We start from the raw sequence: 19,691 nt of genomic DNA, 5'->3' as shown, positions 1-19,691 counted from the left end.
GTATACCGATTAATAGTGATGACCATTAGTTATCAACTCCATTATTATTATTTAGGGTGAAATGTGTGCATGTTCACTCTAAGATTGCTTCAGTCACTTCCCATTTTTGGCACAGTGACTGGAAATATCCCTGCTTCGAAACATTTGTGAAGCAGCATATGCAAGGTGGAAGGCCATGAACAGTGAAGTTGCTCTTCAAAAACGCCCCAATTGATTTCAAGATTGACAGTGTTGCAGAGGCTAGTGATTCAAAGATTACAATACACCAGCAGAAGTGTCAGATTGAAGATACAAATGAGAGTCAGGCCTGAATGGTGAAAGTTTAGAGGGTAAAAGTTGAAAAAAATAAGAGAAGCGAAGATGGAGTATAAGAAGAGACTGGCAGCTAATATAAAAATAAATCCAGAAGTCCTCTTCAGAGCAGCACGGTAGCACAGTGGCTAGCACTGTGGCTTCACAGCTCCAGGGCCCCAGGTTCGATTCCCCGCTGGGTCACTGTCTGTGCGGAGACTGAATATTCTCCCTGTGCCTGTGTGGGTTTCCTCCAGGTGCTCTGGTTTCCTCCCACAGTCCAAAGACGTGCAGTTGGATTTGCCATGCTAAATTTCCCTCCGTGTCCACAAAAAAGGTTAGGAGGGGTTATTGGGTTATGGGGATAGGGTGGAAGTGGGTCGGTGCAGACCCGATGGGCCGAACGGCCTCCTTCTGCACTGCATGTTCTATGTTCTTGGTAAAGAAGTCTTCTGAGTATATAAATAGTAAAAGAGTAGTAAGAGGATGGACTGAACTAAGTAGGGACTGAATTGGAATCTACACAAGGAGGCAGATGGACTAAATGAATACTTTGTGATGTACCATCAATTGAACGCGAGACGAGTTGCTGTACAAAATTATGGCTTTAATCAGCTAGATGTTAGCCCTGCGGTCGACTACAGTAAATGGACGACCGCTGGGAGTACTGGGTATTTATACCCCGCCCTGGTGGCGGGGTTAACTCAGCCTCTCGACCAATCGGGGAGCCGTCACATGACTGGTCTCAACCAATCGGTCGAGAGGCACATGACCGACCAGGGCCAATGGTTAGCCGGTGTTCTGCACCAATGGCAGGCAGCTATGTTAATCATACCACCACAGTCACCCCTTGCGGAGAAAGAAGCCGGGGGGTGGGGGTGGGGGGGGGGGGGGGGGGTGGGGGGGGGGGGGGGGGGCAGGAGAACTGGTGGTATGAGTAATAGCGAGAGAAGGAGAAAAAAAATGTATCCTTGGCTTCCCACTGGCCCAGACATTTAGCAACAGTACATACTGTCCATACAAGGTCCATGGTGGTGTTGAAAGTTAAATGGACTCGATCAGCCTTTTCGTTGCCCGTGACGTCCTGGCAGACCGCCGCAGTGGAGTTGGTGACGCTGGTTCAGCCGATGGTGGTGGTTCCGCTGATGTCCTGGAGTCCGGGAGCGATGGTCCTTGAACTGTCTCCGTAACCCAGGCTGGTGGTGGAGACGCCATGGATGGGGGAGAGGTGGCCTGGGTGGAGCGCTGGGGGAAAAAGAACGGGGGGGGGGGGGTCTGTGGTGAAGGTGGGGGGCGGGCCGCACGCCGGCGGGTGCCAGGTCCCAGAGGGAGACCGTGTCCTGTCGACCGTCGGGGTACTCCACGTACGCATACTGCGGGTTAGCGTGGAGTAACTGGACTTGTTCCACCAACGGGTCGGACTTGTGCACCTGCAAATGCTTCCGGAGCAAGTTGGTCCGGGGGCAGCCAGCCACGTTGGGAGAGGGGATCCGGAGGACGACTTCCTGGGGAAAACAAGAAGACGTTCATGAGGAGTCAGCGGATAGAATGTAGGGCATCGGGGATAACCTCTTGCCATCGGGAAATAGGGAGATCTCTGGACCGGAGGGCCAGTAGTCTGGTCTTCCAGATGGTACCATTCTCCCGCCCGACCTGTCCGTTACCCCGAGGGTTATAGCTGGTCGTCCTGCTAGAGGCAATGCCCCTGTTGAGCAGGAATTGACGCAGCTCGTCGCTCATAAATGAGAACCCCCGATCGCTATGTATGTATGCAAGGTAGCCGAACAGGGAGAAGATGGAGAGGAGGGCCTTAATAACGGTTGATGTGGTCATGTCGGGACAGGGAATGGCGAAGGGGAAGCGGGAGTATTCATCGATTACCGTCAGGAAATAAATGTTACGGTTGCTAGAGGGAAGGGGCCCCTTGAAGTCAATGCTGAGACGTTCGAAGGGGCGGGATGCTTTGATCAGATGCGCGCGCTCGGGGCGGTAGAAGTGCGGTTTGCACTCTGCACAGATGTGGCAGTCACGGGTTACTGTCCTGACTTCCTCGATGGAGTAGGGCAGGTTGCGGGCCTTAATGAAATGGTAGAAACGGGTCACCCCTGGATGGCAGAGGGAGCGGAGGCGGTCTATCTGCGCGCTGGCGCAGGTACCGTGGGACAGGGCATCAGGGGGCTCATTGAGCTTCCCAGGACGATACAAGATATCATAGTTGTACGTGGACAACTCGATCCGCCACCGTAAGATCTTGTCGTTCTTAATCTTGCCCCTCTGTGCATTATCGAACATGAAGGCCACTGACCGTTGGTCTGTGAGGAGGGTAAACTTCCTGCCGGCCAAATAGTGCCTCCAATGTCGCACAGCTTCGACTATGGCCTGGGCTTTCTTTTCCACTGAGGAGTGGCGGAGTTCGGAAGCCTGGAGGGTTCTGGAGAAGAAGGCCACGGGTCTGCCCGCTTGGTTCAGGGTGGCCGCCAGAGCTACTTCTGATACGTCGCTCTCGACCTGGAAGGGGAGGGACTCGTCGATGGCGCGCATCGTGGCCTTTGCGATGTCTGCTTTGATGCGGCTAAAGGCCTGGCAGGCCTCTGACGATGGCGGGAAGGTCGTGGACTGAATGAGGATACGGGCCTTGTCGTCGTAATTGGGAACCCATTGGGCGTAGTAAGCGAAGAAACCCAGGCAGCGTTTGAGGGATTTGTGGGTATTGGGGAGAGGGAGTTCCATCAGAGGGCGCATGCGTTTGGGGTCGGGGCCTATCACTCCGTTACACACTACGTAGCCGAGGATGGCTAGACGGTCAGTGCTAAACACACACTTATCCTTATTGTCAGTGAGGTTAAGGAGTTTTGCGGTTTGGAGAAATTTTCGGAGGTTGGTGTCATGGTCCTGCTGGTCGTGGCCGCAGATGGTGATATTATCGAGGTATGGGAAGGTAGCCCGTAATCCGTACTTGTCGACCATTCGGTCCATCTCCCGTTGGAAGACCGAGACCCCATTTGTGACACCGAATGGAACCCTGAGGAAGTGGTAGAGGCGCCCATCAGCCTCGAACGCGGTGTACTTGCGGTCACTCGCGCGGATGGGGAGCTGGTGATAGGCGGACTTGAGGTCCACAGTGGAGAAGACTTTGTATTTCGCGATCTCGTTTACCATGGCGGAAATACGGGAGAGAGGATACGCGTCCAGTTGCGTAAACCGGTTGATGGTCTGGCTATAGTCGATGACCATCCGGTTTTTCTCCCCAGTCCGGACCACCAGCACTTGGGCTCACCAGGGACTGTTGCTGGCCTCGATGACCCCTTCCTTCAGCAACCTATGGACCTCGGACCTGATGAAGGTCCGGTCCTGGGCGCTGTACCGTCTGCTCTGTGTCGCGACGGATTTGCAATCAGGGGTGAGATTAGCAAACAAGGAGGGGGGGTCTACTTTGAGGGACGCGAGGCTGCAGACAGTGAGGGGGGGTATAGGGCCGCCGAATTGGAAGGTCAAGCTCTGCAGGTTGCACTGGACGTCCAGTCCTAGGAGTGCCGGTGCGCAAAGGTCAGGGAGGACAAGGAGTTTATAATTTTTTTAAATCTTCCCTTGGACCATGAGGTCCGCGATGCAGCACCCTGTGATGCGGACGGAGTGCGAACCTGAGGCTAACCCGATTTTGTGTTTTACAGGATGGACAGGGAGCGCGCAGTGTCTTACCGTGGCAGGGCGTACGAAGCTTTCCGTGCTCCCGGAGTCCAGCAGGCAGCCCGTCTCGTGGCCATTGAGGTGGATCGGCGTCGTTGTTTTGGCGAGCGTGCGTGGACGTGATTGGTCGAGTTGAATGGCCACGAGCCGTGGAGAAGATCCATCGTCGTAGTCGTCGTCGCCCGAGTAGGTGCTGGCAGGACCTTGTGTGCCAGTCCAGGATGGCAGTGCCCAGGACCCGCACGTGGAGTCGGGGCCCCAAGATGGCGGCGCCAGGTCCCGCACGTGGAGTCGGCGCCCTAAGATGGCGGCGCCCAGGACCCGCACGTGGCGTCCGGGGCCCAAGATGGCGGCGCCCACGGGACCCTCGTGGTTGCTGGGGGTGGGGTTAGCGGTGCCGGTGGGCCGATCGGAGCGGCTGAGAGCGGGGGCAGAGAGGCGCGCAGGCCGGGCGCAGGGGCCCGGGGCGGGTGGTGAGAGATTGGTGCGGTGCGCTGGAAGGGCCCGGAAAGGCCCGGAGGGGGGGATCCCCGGTCGCTGCGCGGCACAGCAGCGACCGATTTGGCCTGGCAGACCGACGAAAAATGGCCCTTCTTCCCGCAGCTCTTACAGAGGGCGGAGCGGGCCGGGCAGCGCGGGCGAGGGTGTTTGGCGAACCCACAGAAATAGCAGCGGGGCCCCGCGGACTTGTCGGGGCGTCCCGTGGCGCGCAGGCCTGAGGGGGGCCGGGAGCGGCGGATGGCGGTGAGGAAGCGTGCCAGGAGGCCCAGGGCGCTGCAGCGCGGCTGGGGACATTGGCGTGGGCGTTTAAGTCGGCGACTTCCAGGGAGGTGGAGAGAGTCCGTGTCTCAGTTAGGCTGAGGTCGTCTTTTTCCAGCATCCGCTGGCGGATAGCGGTGGACTGCATCCCAGCCACGTAAGCATTTCTGATTAAAAGTTCCATGCGCTCTGTGGCTGAAACTTCGAGGCAGGTGCAATTCCTCCCCAGGACAGCGAGAGCCTGGTAAAAATCGTCTAAGGACTCACCGGGGAACTGTTGTCTGGTAGCCAGCAGATGTCGGGCGAACACTCTGTTTACCGGCTTAAGAAACTGTTCTTTCAGTTTATCCATGGCCGCGTCGTAATCTTTTTCCTCCCCTATCATCGCGTAGGCCGCCATGCCCACGCTGGAATGGAGAATGTGAAGCTTCTGTGCCATGGTGGGGACATGCTTGCGGACGCCAGGTAGCCATCGAAACACGCCAGCCAATGTTTGAAGATTTCCGATGCATTCTGAGTTTGCGGGCTGATGCGGAGGCATTCAGGCTTGATCCGGAGCTCCATCTTCAAAATTCTAGCTGATTAAATTGATGTACCATCAATTGAACGCGAGACGAGTTGCTATACAAAAGTATGACTTTAATCAGCTAGATGTTAGCCCTGCGGTCGACTACAGTAAATGGACGACTGCCGGGAGTACTGGGTATTTATACCCCGCCCTGGAGGCAGGGTTAACTCAGCCTCTCGACCAATCGGGGAGCCGTCACATGACTGGTCTCAACCAATCGGTCGAGAGGCACATGACCGACCAGGGCCAATGGTAAGCCGGTGTTCTGCACCAATGGCAGGCAGCTATGTTAATCATACCACCACACTTTGAAACTGTCTCTACCATGAAAAAAGATATTGCTAAAGCCATCATGAAGGAGGAAGTAATTGAGTTACTGGATCAGCTAAAAATTGGTAAAGAGGAAGTATTAAAAAGGCTGGCTGTATTTAAAGCTGATAAGTCACCAGCTTTGGATGAGATGCATCAAAAGATGCTGAGGAAAGTGAGGGTGGAAATTGCAGATGCACTGGTAATAAACCTCCGGTTCTGTTTAGGTCTGGGGCAAAACCAGAGGACCTGGGTATGCCATATGAGGAAAGATTGGACAAGCTGGGTTTGTACTCCTTGAAGATCAGAAGGATGAGAGCTGGTAATTGAAACATATAGCATCCTTGGGGACATTCTTAGGGGATTGGGCAGTGTATAGTTTGGGAGGATATTTTCACTCATGGGAGAGTCTAGGACAAGAGGACATAGTCACAGAATAAGGGATTCAAGACGGATTTGAGGAAGAATTTGAAGAATTTCTTCTCTCAAAGAGTGGTGAATCTTTGGAATTCTTTGCCCCAAGAAGCTGTGGAGGCAGAACATTTTCAAGGCTGAGATCGACAGGTTTTTAATCAAGGATAACAGCAAAAGATAAAAGTGGATTTGGTGAGTGTTAGATCAGCCATGATCTGACTAAATGCTGGAGCAGGCTCGAAGGGCTGAATGGTCTACTTCTGTTCCGATTTCTGGTCTTATGTGGTTGATATAGGAATGAGGATGCACATGGGATTACTCTACGTGTGCAGGATAAACACCAACACAAACCTATTGATTTGGATTGCCTGTTTCCATATTGTAATTTCTATGGACTCTGGTGGATTTCTGTGGGTCTGGGGTTAACAATGGAGATGAGTTTTTAAAAATGTTGAGTCCCAACTCCTTTTAACACCTTATAATTCAGAAATAGTCCCACAAATAATAAACATGGAATACTGAGGTTGCACACTACTTGAAAAGGGTTGTAATTGAATTAAAAAACTGAAAAAATAATCCCTGATGGACCTGGGAATAATTCCTTGGATGTATATGACAGGTTGATGGGAATTACAATGGTGAATCAATCTTTCAGGTTAATTTCCTAAGGAAGTGGAGAAAGTCAATGACAATGTAAAATGTTTCAATCTTTTCAATATATCGGGCAGCGTTTTCAGGGAAGCACTAAATCGAACTGAAATCAGATACAAAACATTACTGTCTTTTAATGTGCGTTCCAAGGATATTAAGAGGAAATGATCAAGTGGCCATCTGGATCTGATCTCTTGAGGAGAAGCACCCAAAGACTCACATGTTAGTAGAGTCAGAGGCGCCTCCAAAAATTCACAATACAGCTGTGAAATGAAAGAATATATCATGAAAAATGCAGGCTACTTTGACAGTCCTAACTTAGCCGACTGGAAAAAGCAGAAGTGTTTGCCAAGAATGGTGCAATTCTAGATTTGGACAAATACAACTTTATAACATTATTTGTACCCTACTTTTTGGGGTACACAATAAAAATTGCTGGAAACACTCGGCAGGTCAGATAGCATCTGTGGGGAGAGGAAGGTGGGGTTAACGTTTCAGGTCTGTTACACTTTGTCAGGGATTCGGATGAGGAGTCATAGAATAGAAACATTAATCCTACCTTCTTCTCTCCAAGAATGTTGCCCAAACTTTTGACTGTTTTGAACATGTACTGCCTTTATTTCATAAAAGTATCCAATATGCCTTTATTTCTAGTCAGCTTGGAATAAAGTCAACATCAGAATCTAGTGTTAATTATGGACAAATTAATCTTTATTAGTGTCACAAGTAGGCTTACATTAACACTGCAATGAAGCCGCTGTGAAAATCCACCAGGCGCCACACTACAGCCTGTTCGGGTACACAGAGGGAGAGCTCAGAATGTCCAACTCACCAAACTCACTTTCGCATGTCTTTCGGGGATCAAACCATTGGGAAGTGTTTAATTGGAGGTCTGCAAATACCCTTTTTAATAATTTGTAAAATCCATTCTAAGAATTTTTGTCAAACCAGTTACAATGCTGTCTGAAGCCTAGGTATCATCGTTTGAGGCAAACGGATTTAATCCTCAGCAGTTCACAGAAATAAAGGATGCTGATGATCAAGACAGGCATGTGTAGTCATTATATTGCAGATACAGTGGAACCACAAATGTTTTGAGATATAAATAAGTTGTTTACTACTGGTGTCCAGTACCTTCTCAAGGGCAACTAGGGATGGGCAATAAATACTGGCCTTGCCAGCGATGCCCACATCCCATAAATGAACAAAAAAAGGTGAAAATGTTCTGCCTTATTTTGTCCCATGTTGTTTTTCCTGGTCCATTATTTCAAAGAATAAAGAGAAACGCCAGCACAGGAACAGGCCCTTCGGCCCTCCAAGACTACGCCGATCCAGATCCTCTACATAAAACTGTTGCCTATTTTCTAAGGATCTGTATCCCTCTGCTCCCTGCCCATTCATGTATCTGTCTAGATACATCTTAAATGACGCTATCGTGCCCGCCTCTACCACCTTTGCCGGCAATGCGTTCCAGGCACCCACCATCCTCTGCGTAAAAAACTTTCCACGCATATCTCCCTTAAACTTTTCCCCTCTCACCTTGAACTCGTGACCACTAGTAATTGAGTCCCCGACTCGGGGAAAAAGCTTCTTGCTAACACCCTATCTATACCTCTCATGATTTTGTAGACCTCAATGAGGTCCACCCTCAACCTCCGTCTTTCTAATGAAAATAATCCTAATCTACTCAACCTCTCTTCATAGCTAGCGCCCTCCATACCAGGCAACATCCTAGTGAACCTCCTCTGCAACTTCGCCAAAGCATCCACATCCTTTTGGTAATGTGGCGACCAGAATTGTACGCAGTATTCCAAATGTGGCCAAACCAAAGTCTTATACAATTGTAACATGACCTGCCAACTCTTGTACTCAATACCCCTTCCCTTGAAGGAAAGCATGTCGTATGCCTTCTTGACCACTCTATCGACCTGCGCAGCCACCTTCAGGGTACAATGGACCTGAACACCCAGATCTCTCTTTACATTAATTTTCCCCAGGACTTTTTCATTTACCGTATAGTTCGCTCTTGAATTTGATCTTCCAAAATGCAATACCTCGCATATGCCGGGATTGAACTCCATTGCCATTTCTCCGCCCAACTCTCCAATCTATCTATATTCTGCTGTAGTCTCTGACAGTCCCCTTCACTATCTGCTACTCCACCAATCTTAGAGTCATCTGCAAACTTGCAAATCGGACCACCTATACCTTCCTCCAGATCATTTATGTATACCACAAACAACAGTGGTCCCAGCACGGATCCCTGTGGAACACCACTGGTCACAGTTCTCCATTTTGAGAAACTCCCTTCCACTACGACTCTCTGTCTCCTGTTGCTCAGCCAGTTCTTTATCCATCTGGCTGGTACACCCTGGACCCCATGAGACTTCACATTCTCCATCAGCCTACCATGGGGAACCTTATCAAATGCCTTACTGAAGTCCATGTATATGACATCTACAGCCCTTCCCTCATCAATCAACTTTGTCACTTCCTCAAAGAATTCCATTAAGTTGGTAAGACATGACCTTCCCTGCACAAAACCATGTTGCCTATCACTAATCAGTCCATTTTCTTCAAAAGGGTAATAGATCCTATCCCTCAGTATCTTCTCCAGCAGCGTCCCTCCCACTGCAGTAATTTGGTAAGTTGTATTGTTTTCCTTTGTTTAATAAAAAAAGTGGGCATTTTTATATTGATCACATTATTAAAAACTATAAAGCTACTGAAGAATTTTTTGTGTGTTTTATTTATACTGAGAAGCTTCACCAAGCTCAGGTACAGAACAACTTATATTCAGCTGAATAATCATTCAGACATTCAACAGAGTAAGTTGGAGTTCTTGTTGGCAGAAACTGGCGACAGTGTTGTTGCCACCCGATATGTGATTGTACAAAGTTATCATTAGTGCAACTAATTATGCTTAGGGGAGGAGGCCTAAACAAAACCCATTGCTGGAACAACTGAAAAAAAACCCAGCTTACTTCATTACTCTTTTTCATTTTTATGTTTGTCTGTTTTCCTTTGCAATACCATTGTCGCAATCAGAAAGATAATGGACCAGTTATAAGTTGACTAATTCCCCTAGAGTTAGTCATTTCCTATTCCCTATCTAGTTTCTGACTCGGTTTGTATACGGCTCATGTGCCACACCAGCAAACAATAGCACGCAAAAATACAAAGCTGTTAGTTTATTGCCTATCCCATTAACTGTTCTCAGTGAGAACAAATTGCTGCAACGTGTAATTTACCACTCAAATACTTTCATGAGATATCCATGTACTTGATTGGGAGAGAACCTTACTGGCACGGCTTTGACATAAAAATGCTTTGCGAATCCAGCCAGTGTTCCTGTTACCTTATAAGAACATAAGAACATAAGAACTAGGAGCAGGAGTAGGCCATCTGGCCCCTCGAGCCTGCACCGCCATTCAATGAGATCATGGCTAATCTTTTGTGGACTCAGCTCCACTTTCCGGCCCGAACACCATAACCCTTAATCCCTTTATTCTTCAAAAAACTATCTATCTTTACCTTAAAAACATGTAATGAAGGAGCCTCAACTGCTTCACTGGGCAAGGAATTCCATAGATTCACAACCCTTTGGGTGAAGAAGTTCCTCCTAAACTCAGTCCTAAATCTACTTCCCCTTATTTTGAGGCTATGTCCCCTAGTTCTGGTTTCACCCGCCAGTGGAAACAACCTGCCCACATCTATCCTATCTATTCCCTTCATAATTTTAAATGTTTCTATAAGATCCCCCCTCATCCTTCTAAATTCCAACGAGTACAGTCCCAGTCTACTCAAACTCTCCTCATAATCCAACACCTTCAGCTCTGGGATTAACCTAGTGAATCTCCTCTGCACACCCTCCAGTGCCAGTATGTCCTTTCTCAAGTAAGGAGACCAAAACTGAACACAATACTCCAGGTGTGGCCTCACTAACACCGTATACAATTGCAACATAACCTCCCTAATCTCAAACTCCATCCCTCTAGCAATGAAGGACAAAATTCCATTTGCCTTCTTAATCACTGTTGCACCTGACAAACTAGCACACCCAGGTCTCTCTGCACAGCGGCATGCTTTAATATTTTATCGTTTAAATAATAATCCCGTTTGCTGTTATTCCTACCAAAATGGACAACCTCACATTTGTCAACATGGTATTCCATCTGCCAGACCCTAGCCCATTCACTTAACCTATCCAAATCCCTCTGCAGACTTCCAGTATCCTCTGCACTTTTCGCTTTACCACTCATCTTATGAAGAGTACTACAGAGCCATTACACAGTTTCCAAATCATCTATCTATATCCATAGAATCTCTACAGTGCACCAGGAGGACATTCAGCCCATCAGATCTGCAATGACCCTCCGAAAGAGCATCCTACCTCGGCCCACTGCCCCGCACTATCCCAATAACCCCGTAACTCCACCTAACCTGAACACCATTGGACATTCAGGGGCAATTTAGCTTGGCCAATCCACCAAACCTGCGCATCTTTGGACTGTGGAGGAAACCAGAGCACCCAGAGGAAACCCACGCAGACACGGGAAGAATGTGCAAACTCCACACAGACAGTCACCCAAGGCCGGAATCGAACCTGGTCCCTGTTGCTGTGAGGCAGCAGTGCTAACCACTGTGCCACCATGCCCTGAGCAAAATCATATGGAATTACTAGTATTAACTAGTATTATTCTGTGACTGCATTTCGATTGGAGGGTTATCCCAGCAGAGAGGCATTGGTCATTCGGACATCGTGATGAAAGAGACCCCATTTATACTTATTCCATTGAGCTGAGTTTTCAATGAGCTGAAATCTGTTGCTGTACTGATTTTTGACTGTATTGGCAACTTCTCACAGTTGGGGCCTTTTCCTGCAACTTTTAAAGAACATACTTATTATTGGACAATAATATGGTGGTGGGAAAGAGTTTGTTTTTGAAAGCATGGTTTCAGAAAATGGGGGAGATGTTTTACAGGGTTCTGATCATTGACCTCAGGAAAAATAAGAGGATATATGGCCATTTCTAACTGTTTCTGTTGTTTGTTCAGATAGTCACCCAGAGTTCCAGTGGGCGATCGAGGGAACTCCTGCAGAAATTACAGGCATATATGGTTTGCTCAATGTTCTGAAAGTGGCAGATGCCATGAGTCAGATTAATATTAAAGTGCTGTGATTGTGTTTCATACTCTTGACAGTAATACTCATTTATTCAAAAATCATGGATGCAGCAAGCTCAATAGTCTAAATGGAAAGCAAGGTGTTAATTATACCACTGCAATTATTTCAGCATTGGCGTATTTCTAATCAGCGAACAACTGTGATTGAGAAAATAAATTTGCTGGACTTTTAGCTCCAGATGGAGAAGCAAATTCCCATTAAACAGACATTTATGATGCACACTTTTTAAAATCAATTTCCAAGATACCTGAACTTGCTGTGATTAAATACCTGTGATTAAATAGAGAGACTGGGGCTGGTTTAGCACAGTGGGGTAAACAGCTGGCTTGTAATGCAGAACAAGGCACCAGCGCGGGTTCAATTCCCGTACCGGCCTCCCCAAACAGGCGCTGGAATGTGGCCACCAGGGGCTTTCCACAGTAACTTCACTGAAGCCTACTTGTGACAATAAGCAATTACTATTATTAGAAGACTCTGTGAGCAAAATCTCCCAGTAAGTCAACAGAGAATTTCTGAATAATTCTGGGTTTATTTAATTCTTACCAATTGAAAAATTCTATTTTAATTCTTTCCAGTCAGATTTCCAGGGATGAGAACATACATCGATCCGGACACTTATGAAGACCCATCTCAAGCAGTGCACGAATTTGCAAAAGAAATAGATCCGTCCAGAATTCGCATAGAGAGAGTAATTGGAGCAGGTAAAAAAAATAGTAGGAAATGCAAGAGAATCCTTTCTGCTGGTAGAATTGTTTTGGTTTGACCTGTCTCTTTAAAAGTTGAAGCCTTTTGAGGTACTTGTTCTGCAAGTGATTCTTTCAAACCATTTTACTTAGCACTTAACTGGTTTCACGAAACAAGTCTTTGAACCTGCATTGTGGGTCTAATAGGTTCGAGCCATTAAAGTGTTCAGTAGAAATTCCACTCTCTGCTATTTGGTGAACTCATTAACCAATTTTCTTCTTTAGACAACGACTTTCATGTGCCTGAACGTGTTAGCCCAAAGCATAATTTCAAACTAGTTTTTTTTTATTTTAGTTTTTTTTAAACAATTATTTTAATTTCATTATTGAGATCCATCCACCATGACAACTATTGAGAAAATAACTCATAGAGTTAGAACATAAAAGTTTTAGGAAAGGGATAAAGACCAAATCTTCTTTTTCTTCTTTTATATCCATCTGCTTTCCCATACTATCTGTCAGTTTCTTTTCACTCTGAACCAAACCTTTGGAACTTTGGAATTAAACCAACTTCAGTGGCCTTCCCTGACAATTTATTCCACAATTCTATTGCTACTGGAGTGACAGGTTCCACCTGACTTCCCTCCTTCAGATTGAATTTTCTCATCAGTAATTTATAAAATTGCTTCAGTGCAGAAGGAAGCCCATCGAGTCTGGACCGACCATCTGAAGAGCTCTTTACTTAGGCCCACTCCCTCATCCTAGGGGCAGCACGGTAGCATGGTGGTTAGCATAAATGCTTCACAGCTCCAGGGTCCCAGGTTCGATTCCCGGCTGGGTCACTGTCTGTGCGGAGTCTGCACGTTCTCCTCGTGTCTGCGTGGGTTTTCTCCGGGTGCTCCGGTTTCCTCCCACAGTCCAAAGATGTGCGGGATAGGTGGATTGGCCATGCTAAATTGCCCGTAGTGTCCTAAAAAAGTAAGGTTGGGTTACGGGTATAGGGTGGATACGTGGGTTTGAGTAGGGTGATCATTGCTCGGCACAACATCGAGGGCCGAAGGGCCTGTTCTGTGCTGTACTGTTCTATGTTCTATGTTCTATCCTCGTAAACCCTGCCCATTGATCATTGTCAATCCACCTAACCTGCGCATCTTTGGACTGTGGGAGGAAACAGGTGCACCCAGAGGAAACTCACACAGACATGGGAAGAAGATGCAAACTCCACACAGTCACCCAAGGCCAGAAGACGGGAAGAACATGCAAACTCCACACAGTCACCCAAGGCCAGAATCAAACCTGGGTCCCTGGTGCTGTGAGGCAGCTGTGCTAACCACCATGCCTCCATGGTGTTTCAATAAATTGCTATTTTGCGCCATCAACCATCAGCCATCTGGTTACAAATTTTTGTATCACTCTATGAATTTTTTAAAATTTAGATTACCCAATTAATTTTTTTTCCAATTAAGGAGCAATTTAGTGTGGCCAATCCACCTGACCAGCACATCTTTGGGTTGTGGGGGTGAAACCCACGCAGACACGGAGTGAATATGCAAATTCCACACGGACAGTGACCCAGGGCCAGGATTCGAATCCGGGTCCTCAGCACCGTAGTCCCAGTGCTAACCATTGAATTTTGCTTCCGATTTGGAGGTTGAGTAGAAAAGTACTTAAGATCATGGCTGTACCTTAAAGCTTCCAAAACTTAGCACTGTGTTTCATATGGAAAAGATCACCTAATTTCACTATTCTAAAAGAGCAGGGGATGTTCTGGCCAGTAGTTATCGCTCAATCAACATCTCAAAATATGTTATAACAATGGCAATACTTCAAAAAAAATTACATTGATTGTAAAGCACTTTGAGATGTCCAGTATTCATGGAAACTGCTGCATAAACGCAGGTCTTCTTTTGTTACAGAATTGTTATACACATGTAATCTATTGCTGTGAAAGTGCAGTATTTTATAGTGGTATCTTGGGATGTGGTTTTCAGACCGCTTTGGCCTGGTGCTGATCTCATTGCTCTTGGTGCATCGTAGGTGAGGCCGAAACCATGCTTTGCACTGGCCGCCAAACCACGTGCGAGTCAGTCGACCTGCGGCACCCGGCACGATCTGGATCAGGCCCTCGCTATGCGTGATCGAGACAATAGATTTAAATTAGGCTAATTTAAATATGCGCCGCCTGTTTGAGGCCACATTCTCCAGCTCGCGGGGGTCACCAGCAGCACTGACAAGGCCTCAACTGGGCTCCGATTAGTACTGGTCCCCACAAGTTGATACCAGGCGTGATAGCCACACCAGGCGTCTGGGAGGCCGCTGGAGCCCCCCCGCATCAATGAGGACAGGGCAGGATAGTACCCTGGCACTGCCCCTGGCAATGTCAGGGTACCAGGTTGGCACTTCCAGGGTGTCACAGCATTGCCTGGGTGCCAGGCACGGGGCCTGAGGGGGCCATGCCCATGAAAGGGGGAAGTGGAGGGGGGTATGAAAGAACTTCATAAAGATTGAGAGGGCATCATGAAAAGGGGGCCTTCAGTGACCCCATTGCGGGTTGTGCTCATTGTAGGGGTGGGGGGGTAATGCTCAAGTTTTCAGGGGGTGGCATTGTCTGTGGGTGGCGGCTGTGGGGGATCCGCAAGCTCACTTCGAGTTTGGGGCACCCTTTCAAAGGGGCACCCCGATTTCTGAAGAGCCGGGCTGACCGGTGAGTTCAGTTCACCACTGCTGAAATAATTTTTTTAAGTGTGGGCTGGACTGGGGCAAAACGTCCCAAGTCGAAAAAATGACTTAAGGGCAGCTCAATCCCGGCCTGGATTGCACCCAAATAGCTGGCAGGAAACACCGTGCCAAAAGCACCCAAAATGACAGTAATACTTTGGGTGAATCACACCCATGGAATCCTACAGAGTAGAAACAAGTCATTTGGTTCACCATGCCTGTGTCAGTTCTTTGAAAGAGCAATGCAATTAAGCACAGCCCTTAGTACTCCACACTTTCAAGATATCATTCAGCTTTGTTAACCTTTCGCTAATTCTCCTGTCTAGAAGGTCTGCTACCTCACAATTTGGAAGGAAACTTTCAAAGAAAATTCTGCATCAATTAAACAAAATTTTGATTACAGTAAATTTGATGGCTTTAAATTAATCTCAATGTTTTTCATATGTTTAGTTATCAGTTGAAAATTAAATGAAAATCGCTTATTGTCACAAGTGGGCTTCAAATGAAGCAACTGTGAAAAGCCCCTAGTCGCCACATTCCAGCTCGGGGAGGCTGGTACGGGATTTATGAGATAATCAGACTGCATTAAGTTAGTTCTTATTTTATCTGTTATGGCAACCACGCGGAATCTTAGGGGCCCGTCGCAGCAGAAGCAGCTCAGTAAAATTCCAAAGTCTGCTTCAGCCAGAATAGGAATCAAATCTAAGTTATTGGGGTTATTCTGAACTACATGTTAACCATTGTGTCGACTGAGATATCCAGCCCCCTTGGACAGTGACATGCATCTTAGACTCACTGAAGGAACTAAGTTCATTTTGATTTTTACAAATGTCTCCAAATCTGGGCCTGCTGAAGCCAGTGGACTTTTGAATGGCTCGCCGAATTTTACTGCCCCGCCTCTTCTGCGACGGGCCCCTGAGGTTCCGCCCATGGTTGCCATCACAGATAAATAGGAACTAACTTAATGCAGTCCGATTATCTCATAAATTATAAGAGAAAAGCTCAATTGATAACTAAACAAATCTGGAGCCGTGGCACATTAACTCTCTTTGCTCACTTACTATTATTTATGCTGTCTATGAAAATGTCCATTCAGCTCATGGGGCAATAAAGCAAAGGTTGCCCTATATTTTAGTGCTGACATTATAATCTTTCCTGTCTTAAAATGCTGCAGCGTGAATTCAAAGCTCCAATCTTACATAATGAGTAGATTTGTGTGAATTCAAAGATGTTCTCAATGAATTTTGTTTTGCTGCTTAATGACAAAATCCATAGAATCCCAGAAGGAGGCCATTTGGCCCATTGTGTCAGCACCAACCCTCCGAAAGAAGCACCTGCACCCAGATTCACTCCCTCACCCTATCCCCATACTCCCACCCCGGTAATCTGAGCATTACTGGATACTAAGGTGCAATTTAGCATGGTTAATCCACTTCACCTGTACATCTTTGGACAGTGGGAGGAAACCGGAGGAAACCCACGCAGACACGGGAAGAGCGTGCAAACTCCAGTCAGAAAATCACCCAAGGCCGGAATTGAACTCGGTCGCTAGCGCTGTGAGGTAGTAGTGCTAACCACTGTGCTACCATGATGCCCATTGGTATGTGTTGCTCTATATCTAGTTTTGCAAAAGAGACATTAAATTTTATTTAAATTTTGAAACTGTAACTTATCCAAAACTCTTCATTTAATTGTTCACAAAGTGCCAGGTAAACTATACAAAAGCTCATTAAGAACCCTGTTTTCCCAGAAGGTACAACTCAGATATGTTTTGGAAAAATGATTGCCAACACCAAATGGGAGAATAATTTGAGAACATTATACCTTGTCAAAATTAATCCTTGTTGTTGCAAATTAATTGACAGTTGGTCAATTCTATTTTAATTTAATAAAATAATGTGTTAATTTATACAGACATTGTAACAGAATTCAATTGAAATCTGGAATACTTTCAAATTAAACATAATTAATAAATTATACAAATATATGCCAGCTGCGTAGCACGTATAACCACCCACAATTTCTTTTGCACCATGAAAATTTATAAATTATTATGTTCAGCCATTAAGATAAAATCTGGAATCAGGTGCAATTTATTGTCACTATCATTTCTTATTCTGATCTGACCAAATATCTTGCTTGCAACCTCGAAATTGCAGTCAGAGGAAATCATTGTGTGAACATTCAGCATATTAATATGGCCTTCCTCAATGACTTCTCAATGAGGGGTTGGTGACAATGGTAATAAGGCAGCTCACTTTCCCCATTTCTTTCCTGTGCTTTTGAGCTGGCAAGCGGGACTCCTGCAGGAAAGTCAAAGGTCCTTTATTCTATGTGCAGGTCAAACCCAGCAATATCAGGAGAGAAATTGTGGGTCAGTATCGGCCATAGATAAGTTTTGAAATTTTTATTTAAGTTTCCCTGTAGGCATGAGTAACAGGAATGCCCCTCCAGCCCTCATAAAAAAGCCATGCCTCTCCCTTGCTATTGTTACCACTTAATCCGGCCCTGTCTTCTCTACTCATGGTCACCTCCTACTCCCCCATCCAGTCATGACAGAGGGCCCTCTCCCCTTCAATTTATGGCCAAGGACTACTCTCCCGGGGGCCGCGTTACAGCCTCCTGCCAGGAGCTCTTACTTTTGTCTGCTAGCAGATAGTGGATTTGGAAAAAAGAATCAGGGAATCCTGGTGACCCCTGGAACATTATTTCAAATTAGACTTGACCACTGAGATCAGCCTGGCATTCATGCTCCTCCCTGTCATGTCACATGTTTGGGGGCTCATCTTTGCCCCCCTTCACCCTCAATTAAAATGAGCGGCGCGATTCATCCAAATGAGGGGTGCGATTCAACCAAAGGAATTCTCAAGTTTATTGTGGCCGGGTTTGGCAGGGTGTTTCCTGCCAGCTTTTTGAGTGAGATCCACACCGATATTCACCCACACTTAGGGCACGATCTACTGATCACATGAAAGGCAGCGCAAACGGCTGTCACGTGCCGGAAGATCCCTCTTCCGGGATCTACCCGACCCGCTATGCCTCGCGAGATCTCATGCGACCACGCAAGACATCATGATGCGAATCCCGTTCATTGTGCGCAGATCACATTTTAGAAAATCTGCATAGTGGAGCAAGATAGCTTGTCTCACTTTAAGGTGCACTCCCCCAATCTAACCAAGGCTTTGGAATCTCATCCCTTTGCCTTGGAGATATCGGGTGAGCTCCATTCAGTGCTGGTCCCCACAGACAGGGACCAGATGGAGCAGCACTTGGGGTCTCCCATGGGATTGGAGACCCTCACGTGCTTGCCCTCTGGCAGGGTGGCACCCTGGCAATGCTGGTGTCACCCGGGTACCTTGACACTGCCAAGCTGACACCCTGGCAGTGCCACATTGAGGCCAACATGCCCAAGTGGCACTGTTAACTAGCAGGGCACTGCCAGAGTGTCAGGTTGACAGTGTCAAGGTGCCAAGCTGGCATTTTCTATGCAACAGGGATTGGGCCCAGGGCAGGTTCAGCGCATATGGGGGGCCCGAGGACCCTCTCATATGGGTGTTGGGGCTTTGAGGGGTTCGGGGGTCACATTGAGGCCCCAACCTTGGCAGTGCCACCCTGGCATCCAGGCACACCAATACTGCTACCTTGGCAGTGCTCCTGCCAGCCTCGCAGTGGCAAAGTGGCCAGGTGCCAAAGGAAGCCAAGGGCCACCCTGCCCTGTCCCCAGCCACACAGGGCTCTCCAATGGCCTTGGTGCCATTACACCTAATCCGCCTTTGTGTGAACCAGTACTTAACGGCACCTGGTCCAGGCCTCACTGAGGAAGCCGTTAGTTCCCGGGTGCCGGGAGAATCCGCTTAGCTCATTCAAACATGTATATCTGGATCTCGCCCATGGTGGGCATAGATCACAATGCCTCGTGAGATTCAGTTGAATCTCGCAAGACGTTTCAAGCATCATGTAGCTTGCGAGATTCATCGCGTCACCAAGTAAGCCGCAACAAGACCGGCAAATCGCGCCCGAGGTCAATTTGCCTACTAGTTTGAAGAGTTTAAAGATTCTAACAAAATAATGGCCAGAATTCAAATAAATGCATCAAAATGCAAACAAAATGCAAATAAAAACAATGATATTTTTGTGCTCGGTTTTCATTTTAAAAGCTATTTACGTAATGGTTTTCACATCTGACCATTTACTGATTGAAAACTAATGACAATATTGGAGGCCAGAGCTTCTCCTGATACTTAAATAATAGAGTTCATCATGAAATGGATTCCTTACGCACTTCAACACTGAGGGATGTTTAGAAGAAATGCAATTGTTGGAAAGCAATACGATTCTATCATAAATTACATTAGTAGATTTAGCACACTGGGCTAAATAGCTGGCTTGTGATGCGGTACAACAGCAGCGCAGATTCAATTCC

The 19,691-nt window shown here is 47.1% G+C and overlaps 1 protein-coding gene across 1 annotated transcript in view; it reads left to right on the top strand.

Moving 5' to 3' along the window:
* The window catches only part of LOC119969034 (ephrin type-A receptor 6-like), a 956,636-nt gene that overhangs the window by 853,775 nt on the left and 83,170 nt on the right, over positions 1-19,691 (top strand). The window contains 1 exon segment of the mRNA XM_038802175.1: positions 12,443-12,568. Within this exon segment, the coding sequence (XP_038658103.1) occupies positions 12,443-12,568 (126 nt within the window).

The sequence above is a fragment of the Scyliorhinus canicula genome, chromosome 7, assembly GCF_902713615.1.
Source record: "Scyliorhinus canicula chromosome 7, sScyCan1.1, whole genome shotgun sequence".
Taxonomy (NCBI): Eukaryota; Metazoa; Chordata; class Chondrichthyes; order Carcharhiniformes; family Scyliorhinidae; genus Scyliorhinus; species Scyliorhinus canicula.
This window is presented reverse-complemented; position numbering and strand designations above follow the sequence as displayed.